This window comes from Papilio xuthus, unplaced genomic scaffold (assembly GCF_000836235.2).
Source record: "Papilio xuthus unplaced genomic scaffold, Pxut_1.1 DF827570.1, whole genome shotgun sequence".
NCBI classification, from domain to species: Eukaryota; Metazoa; Arthropoda; class Insecta; order Lepidoptera; family Papilionidae; genus Papilio; species Papilio xuthus.
Genome location: NW_013531079.1, coordinates 1636870 through 1646060, shown reverse-complemented (window position 1 = coordinate 1646060; position 9191 = coordinate 1636870). Strand labels below are relative to the sequence as shown.

Genomic DNA, 9191 nt, shown 5'->3' with positions numbered 1-9191 from the left:
TTATTTCACGAAATATTTAAGATGTTTCCTGTCTTACTTATTCTATAAATGCAAATAATTGGATGGATGATGGTTAAAAGGTATCTTAGAGAACGGCTATATGGATCTCGCTGACATTTGAAATAGAACTAGAACATAGGCTGGAAGAACACCGAGCTACTAATTAAGTTATTTTTTAAATCCAAGCGGACGTAGTCGCGGGCGACTGATATTTTTATAATAAGCAAGGACTCCTTGAAGATGTTGTTGGAACAAGTTTTAAATTCATATTTTAGATGCACTAATAATTTTATTCTGCATAAATTAGCTCCGAGTGTGTTATTGACGGTTATTATAAATTATTTATTGGTTTGTTCAAGACTTATTTCTTAACTTCGAAGGATGGACGAGATGCAGATGGATTAACGTTTGAACTTTGCTCTTTATAAGGCTGGTATTTAAAGTTTAGCGAACATGTTACAACATTATGATAAGTAGTGAATATTTTTAGTTATCTTTATAAATAAAAATATTGTATGTAAGAGGATTTGTAAAAGAGATAAGTAAATTCTGATCATACGACTGTTAAAGATGTATGGGAGAAGTAGTATTGTGCAGGCTCATCAAAGGAAAAAGGGCAATAAAATGATCTACATCGATAAATTTGAAATCTCATACAAAAATAAAAAGTAAATCGATTATTTTATAAAACTACGGACAATGAAATTGTTACTGAGCGACATGATGTTCGAACGCGTTGATGTTTTTTATATGGGTGGAGTTTTGAACTAAAGCTTTCGTGTCTTGAATGTTCGGGTTTTAATAAAAATCTTGAAAATGAAACACTATAAGGGAAGAATTTATGGCGATATATGAATTATTATTGGTCGAATCAATCTTTATTCAACTCTATTGGTTTAGACATTGCAAGGAGATACATAATATTAACTATTTTGTTTATTATACAACGCAATTTTTCATCGTTACAAGAATTTATTCTTCATATATCATTATTAAAAACTTTCACCTGTATAATGACTCTTAAAAAATGATATTCAAAATGCTTACCATTAATAGGCTTGAATAGATTTCCCGAGTTACGTTTACTACAAGATAGATATGCAACATAAATCTAAACAAACATAGACGCATTCACTTGCTCCAGTTTCGTTGAGTAGACACTGTTTTATATAGACTTAGGAAATTAATACTAACTTATAGACTTAAAATAACAGATGGAGTTACTCTTTAAGATGTAGTTATTACAGCCAAAAAAAAACAAGAATTTTATCTTGAAATTTCAAAGGATACATCTTACTTCTTACTAATATTGATGGATGGATGGTTGTTTATTTGAAGGTATCTCCGAAACGGCTCAACGGATCATGATGAAATTTGGCATATATGTAGAACATAGTCTGGAGGAACACAGGCTACTTATTTTGTTTTTCTTTTTAACTCGGCGCGGGCGACGGCTAGTAATATCATAAATGCGAATGTTTAAATGGATCTTCAGAACGGCTGCATGTATTCTGCTGAAATTTGGCCTAGATTTAGAATCCAGTCTGGAAGAACACATAGGCTACTAATTAGGTTTTTTCCGCGCGGACAGAGTCGAGGGCGACATCTAGTTTCTTATAAAAATTAAATACTCAAACTAATATTTGTTAATACATTAAAATATTTATAAAAGACTGATGTCGAAATAAGTCTGTATAGCACTTAAATATGTGTAAAAAGTTTCCTCCAAGTTGCAATACGCTGTGCATTCTTAACAGATTATAAAATGCTTATTATGCACAGATAATTAATGTAAATCGCGTGGATACGCATAGATTGTTATCTTATTGATGTACACAGAATTGTTAATTGGTCACTCAGGGAAGCCCTTATTGTTTTTTACCGCGAAATTCGACCATCGTGACATTCGTATTAATATATTATTTGGTTTCTACTTTTTCAAAGAGAATGTGTGGGATGGCCAAATGTTATAATTCAAGTGTACCTACAGTAAAAACCTACCTCTACAAAATCTATACTAAGGAGACTACTTAGCGTGGCAGTTATTCTCATACGTAGGAAAATAATTTATAAATAAATGTTGTTCAAAATTAAATCTGAGAGTACGGTAATTTGTTGGTAGCTTAATGAGAAACCATTTAGTCACAAAGAAATAAGCATAGTCATAGTATATGTAGATCATAATTCACTTCGTAAATTCATTTATTTCTCAATATTTTATCTGTGGCTATGGTAAATCGAACAATTTTTCATTCATGCAAGACGGGAACCAGTTGGTCTTCATCTAATTTAGCAAATTGTTATAATATGTTAGCCACAATTAACACATAAAATTATCGGACCCAGGCGTTCACCCTTCTTTGTCAGTATCTTGCCGCGGTGGGAGGGACCGTATAAAGCCTGCAAGCTTCAGACTTTGGTCACAACCAGTCTTCGACGTCGTACGGAGACAACATGAAGCTCACGGTAAGTTTTAAATTAACACGTGCAGTGCAAGTGTAGTGACGTATTCGTGTAAGATTAAAAAAAAATAGTTTACATTTTTTTTACAAAGGCGTTGAGATTTTGCAGCCAACATTTAAAAACATAGTTTAGTTTTTTGGATTTCTTTTTTTTCGGCCAATGCTATGTTAAAATTTATTTCTTTTTTTTGACGATTTTTTTGTGTGTTTAAATAATACATTTAATTTTAGAGTTTAGTTTGCTAATTTTTTGTATTAAAATTTACTACACATTAATGCATAAATAAAGAATGTTTACTTTTATAATCTACTCTAATAAATTTACTGAGCAAATTGTTTGTACAAATCGGAATCTCATGAGCACATTTTCCTTCATAACGTGTACATGTGTTTAATTTTCTTTCCGGGTTTTAGCTTCACTTATGTGGATAGATAATTTTAATTTCACTTTCTATCATCCGACTTCGTTATGAATGAAACAGATGAATCTTATCTTGAAAGTAATTTATATGATTTTAATATCTTAGACGAGGTATTAATTTGTGTAATAATATTCGTTTTATTTTTATTTTTTAGGGTTCCGTACCTCATAGGAAAAAAGCGGAACCCTTATAGGATCACTTTGTTGTCCGTCCGTCCGTCTATCAAGACCCTTTTTTATTTAAAAATATTAGCAGATTTTATTTGGGTATTTACTAATATTTCTTTTACCATTCCAACTAAGCTCTAAGCTTGTGCTAGGATATGGTTTACAATAGTCGAATGGCGAGATTCGAACCCCCGACCTCGTGGTCAGAAATCCGTACCCTTAACCATTGGGCTATTGACGATTAATTAATTTATTATTTGTATAATATATTTATATTATAACGTTTAATATTGATATTAGCATGACTGATATAACGCGTTAATTATAAATTACTTCTTATTTTTTTTTAATTATAGTAATACACTTCATTGGTAATAACAAAATGTCCATTCTCTTCAAAAACCATAGCTAACAATTTTTTTTATGTCAGATTTATGGCAGTGAAATTTAACGGTAAATGAAATCAAAAATTCTGATACTGGCTATATACTTTGCATAAAAAAGAAGTAAAAATTATAATGATATTAAAATGTTATTTAAAAATGTTGTATACGAATTAAAAAATTAAGATATTATCTGTGGGTGCGTAGATACGGTCTATTCCCGTTTACGCGTGCGGAATGAACAATTACGGATGCAAATATCAAACATTCGAACGGACGCAGTGATTGATGCGTAGCGTAATGCGTAATTTTTATTACGTGAGTTACGTTCTGTCAGATTACCACAGACTAATTATATATTTTTTTGGCGGGTAATCGGTAATAGATGTTATGTTGGTATTACCTAATAATGTTTGTGTTGAAAGTTTTAATTGTTCTATTATAAATCTTTTATTATGTACTAAGTAAGTGATAAATTAGAATAATAGTCGAAGTATATATGTAGCAAAAGAAATGGAATTAATCTTAAAATCATTCGCATCAAAACTTGCATCGTCAAAAAATCAAACTACGTTTTTAATGCAACTTTTTCTTTGTATTGTTGGTTACTAACCGTGAGTTTCTAAGACCAAAATATCTGTATAAAACATATTGTCATTCCTGTCATTATCATTGACAAAACAGAAACGTTTTAAACGAATATTTGGATTTTTTTTATATCATATGGTGACAAACGAGCGAGCGGCCACCTACAATCGCTGATATAGCGAAGTGACCGTTGCCCATAAACATACGCAATTGCATATGCGTTGCCTACCTTTAATCGACGGAGGAGAGGATACACAGAAAGAAAATATTTTAGCTTTCCATGCATTCTCTCATCCGGAAAGTCCACTTCCACTTACCATCCTTTCCTTACAAGAAAAAAGGTGGGAAGGGAAAGAGGACTTGGATTCGGAAATCCACGTTAAGACTTTTAAAGTTGTTTTTTTGTTATTGCAACGCTTAATTCATTTAATTAATTAATATTAATAGACAACTAAAGCTATTTGAATAAGTATTTATTATAAAAAGATAATCTCTTGAGCAATATATCAATGCTAACCGTTTGTCTATGTTGCAATAGCGTGCAGTAAAATTTACATAACTGCATACAACTCAATACATTGTGACACAAAATGTCTGTCTGTTTGAATATATTGTATTGGTGTAAGTTATGTAAGAGATTTGTTTGATTATTTTTGCTGTAGCACATGCAATAATTAGTATTTAATAGGACAGATAGAATAGTTACAAAATATACTACTTTATATAAGGTAAATAATAAATACACATAAGTATAATATATCTTATTAATAGTATAAATGTGAATGTTTGGATGTATGGATGTTTGTTAGTAGTATCTCCAGTACGGCTGCATGGACCTCGCTGAAATTAAGCATAGATGTAGAACATAGTCTGGAAGAACACGTTGGCTACTACTATTGATGTAAGCAAGATACCAGTTCAGAATTTAGCAATTAATTCCGATAGTTCGTAAAGTGTCTAGTATAGTCATCTCTTGGGTGAATAATAAGTTCCGCTCAAGATTCGACTTTATAAAATATCTAGACGGTTTGTAAAGTGTGGAAGTTCACACATGTTCGGTGACATAAGTTCTGTATAATATCGTCAACAATCAGTCTCGATTAAGTGACGTCTCACGTTCACAGCTTAGATATAGAATGAATTTCACTTTCACTTAACTAATACATTTTCCGTACATGTGCTTAAGTGCAAATACGCTACTAGAATATAATCAACATACACGTTGATCTGTTAAGGAAATCCTTTATAATAGTAAATTTTTAGAAGATTAACATAAAAGAAAGTTATTCCGCCGTTAATTATATTTGTTCACGTATTTTATAATTTAAATAAAGATGGCATAATTTAAAATTTTAATTGATTTAAATATAAAATTTAATTTGTTCTTAAATTTTTTAATATAATATTATAATTTATTTCTATATGGAAGTATTCGTCATTAACATGGTTTGAATATATATTAAATAGTATACTTTTATTTTTATTTTATATCTTTTTAGATATGTGTGAAGGAAATCCGCACTGAGCTAGCGTTGACTATGGCCTAGTCACTCCTAACTTAGGATAGGCTATGAACCTCTCAGTGGGTGTTATAGTGAGTTCATAACTCTATGATAACTGAGCAATGTTAATTGTTTATGGAAGTTCCCATAGTTCGTATTCACAGTATTTTTTACCAACTAAATCTGTGTATTTGCGTGAAACAAAAGGTTAATTTTGTAACTCTCTCGTACAATTTACAATTTGTTCCGTTACTTTGGTTCCGATGTATGAGATGTTTTGTATTCAACAACGCAAACATAGATTTATCTTAGTAATACGGAGAAAATTCTATTATTTTAGAAATTTGCAAGACAAAAGTTAACGGTTAGAAAGAGATGAGTGATGTTCATTTCATTCTATTTTTTTTAGGGATGGGACAACAACCATAAATGCAATATTTATAAATTTAAATGTCATGTAAATACATACATCATTTTTGAGAATCATAACATTTAACTATTAAGATATGTTACAAGCTTATTCACTAATCACGTCTTTTATTTAAAAACTAATGTAAAAAATAAAACTACACACATATTTCGGGTCGGAGTTTTATAGACCAATATTAAAAAATAATCCCACGTACTTACATAATTGTTGATTTCGTTTTTATTTTTTAAGTGCACAACACTAACAAGAAAGTGGGAAACAGTTGTGTAATGCTAAACAATAAATGCGAGTCATTACGCTTGAAGTATAGCCTTGTACAAGTACAATATATTTAGTATCGATCTCGGAAGCTTAAGCGTTAGAAAGTTGCTTTAAAATGTTTCTTTTATAACAATTATAGCCTATAACTGCCATTAATCTGATTTATACTTCCTATATAAAAAAGATTATTGGTACATTGTCATCCTAAAATATGCATCAAATTATTTAAGAAACAAGTTAATAGTGTTTGTTTGTAATATTCAATATTTAGTTCATCTTAACATTAATTTTATTGTTTTTATATGCTAATTTGCATTCTCTTTGTCCTTAGGTTGTTCTTGTGGCCTCACTGGCCGTGGTCGCGTTTGCCACCGAGGAGAAAGGCACGAAACAAGCGGCGGCTGAAGAGAAGAAGCAAGAAAAGAGAGGAATTTACGACACCGGTTCCTACGGCGGTTACAGTGACGGTGGTCACGGTTTCGGCGGCAGCAGCGAAGGTCAGAGCTATGGCGGTGGTCATGAAGGATACAGCTTCGGTGGACAGGAGGGTAGCTTCGGTGGACAGGAGGGTAGCTACGGAGGTCACGGCGGCGAGGAGTTCGGAGGAGTGTCTGGTGACTCGTGGAAACCCATCTCAAACGATGAAGGTCACGGACATCATGAGCATGTCAAAACCATCGAAGTAATCAAGAAGGTGCCCGTCCCTTACACCGTAGAGAAGCACGTACCTTACACCGTCGAAAAGAAAGTCCCCTATGAAGTCAAAGTACCCGTACCACAACCCTACTCTGTCGAAAAGAGAGTACCGTACACAGTCAAGGAATACGTTAAATACCCAGTATACGTACCCGAACCCTATACAGTTGAAAAGAAGGTCCCATATGAAGTGAAGGTCCCAGTCGACAAGCCCTTCGAAGTCAAAGTGAAAGTGCCAACTCCTTACACCGTTGAGAAGAAAGTACCCTACGAAGTGAAAGTACCCGTTCCTCAGCCCTACACTGTTGAGAAGAAGGTGCCAGTTCCAGTTAAATACGAAGTAAAAGTACCCCAACCCTACGAAGTCGTTAAGAAGGTGCCTTATGAAGTGAAGGTCCCCGTCGACAAACCATACCACGTATACGTTCCCAAACCATACCCGGTGACTGTTGAGAAACCTTACCCGGTTACAGTTCACAAGCCAGTACCATATGAAGTCAAGGTCCCGGTCGACAGGCCTTACAAGGTGGAAGTTGAGAAACCGTACCCAGTACACATTAAGGTGCCAGTGCCTAAGCCTTATGACGTGTACAAGAAAATCCCTTACACCGTCGAAAAGGAGGTTCCTTATGAAGTGAAGGTGCCTATTGACAAACCTTACCCCGTGTACAAAGATGTGCCAGTACCTCTAGTGAAAGAGGTTCCTTACCCAGTTAAGGTCCATTATCCAATTTACTTCAAGAAGGAACAGGAACACGGTCATCACGGCTGGCACTAAACTATCGTACTGTAATATCTCACTCAGTACCTTATAGGCTAAGTTGAAATTGTGATCGTTTAGAATTTTCTAGTGTACATATATATCATTGTTAAGATCTTGGTGCTCGCTCACGTCCGTATGGTTGTGATTGAAGATGATTTTTTTTATTGAGAATGTTGAAGATCTGTTGTTACTTATTTAGCTTTTTTATGCTTTGTTTATTTAGTTATGAATTTGGTCGGTGACGAGTAATCAAGATGAGGCTGATCAATTAATAAAATATATTGAAATGTTTGGGTTTGTTTTTTTTCCACTTTTCAGATATTTTATGTATATTGGAAATAATGAAACATTGAAATTTAAAGATAAAAAAAACAGCAGGACAAATTTTCACATTACAAATTAAATAAAGTTAAACACCCTGTGTTTTAGAATCTTCTATCAGGAAATATTTTATTGCATTTAAACATCCGGTCATATGCATTAAAAAGTATGTTAAATTGGTATTGATGTAATAATGACTTAGCATTAAATTATATAACCGAATGATAAACATATTCTATAGTTTTACGAATAAACTAAGAACAAGAACTACTAAGAAAAAGCAAGTAACAATTTAATTCAAATTTTCTCATATTTCTTTAAAAGAATTAATTATCCTCAATATTTGTTCTTTATTAACGTACCAATATTATAAGAATAATATTAAATACATTTTGCTAAGAGTTAAGAATAAGTCAAGTCTAATTGTTAAACAATCTACTCAAAGACTGAATCAATTATATTAACTTATTAGATAGAGAGCTCCAAAAGTTACTGCAACGTTACTACATATTAAGGAATAAGCACCTAATATAAACACAATCCGTGTCACTATGAATTTTACGATCTTTTTTGGTATGCCATATATTGTACTAAAGCTTGGATTCTACGAGTCACCGGCAAATATAATTGGAATGCATCTACAAATGCTTATGGGCAGTCGTACTTCGCTATTTTTTTTGTGACTGAATTGCCACTGTTTGCCTTGAGGAGGCATTTACAGCTTCACCGGGCTTGAGGTGGCCGAGCGCAGATGGCACTTAGCCTAAACCTCGTTTAAGAGTAACTAAGCTCGAGAGCTCCTTCAGGAACCTCGGCTCGGGCCGTTACTTCGTTGTTATTACCGGATTGGTCGTATTTCGCTATTGTAACGAATTTAGTTGGCCACTTTCACATTTGCCACCTTAAAAATTAGAACAATGAATAGATAAAAAACGAATTGACCATTTGTTATGCAAAAGTGTAAGCGTATGACAATTCTCCGAGAAATCTAACATGGATAGTAAAAGTGTAATAAAACTACTACAGTTTAAGTTGCGACATTTAAGTTTGTACTTCATCATAAATAACAATATTTTTTACTGCTCTTAAACAAAAGACTGTAATAAAATAAAATAATCGACTAGCAAACGCTAACTTATCGTTAAGTTATGAAAACTAACCAATATATTGGATAGTTGCTTAATACTTAATATTAC

At 32.8% G+C, this 9191-nt stretch overlaps 1 protein-coding gene across 1 annotated transcript; it reads left to right on the top strand.

Moving 5' to 3' along the window:
• The first annotated feature begins 2431 nt into the window (after nucleotides 1–2431).
• Nucleotides 2432–7965, top strand: Vajk4 (chitin-binding protein vajk4). The gene is given in 2 exon segments (NM_001312852.1): nucleotides 2432–2466; nucleotides 6547–7965. Coding segments are annotated over 2 exon segments (1155 nt in total). The 5' UTR covers nucleotides 2432–2454; the 3' UTR covers nucleotides 7690–7965.
• Nucleotides 7966–9191: the final 1226 nt, after the last annotated feature.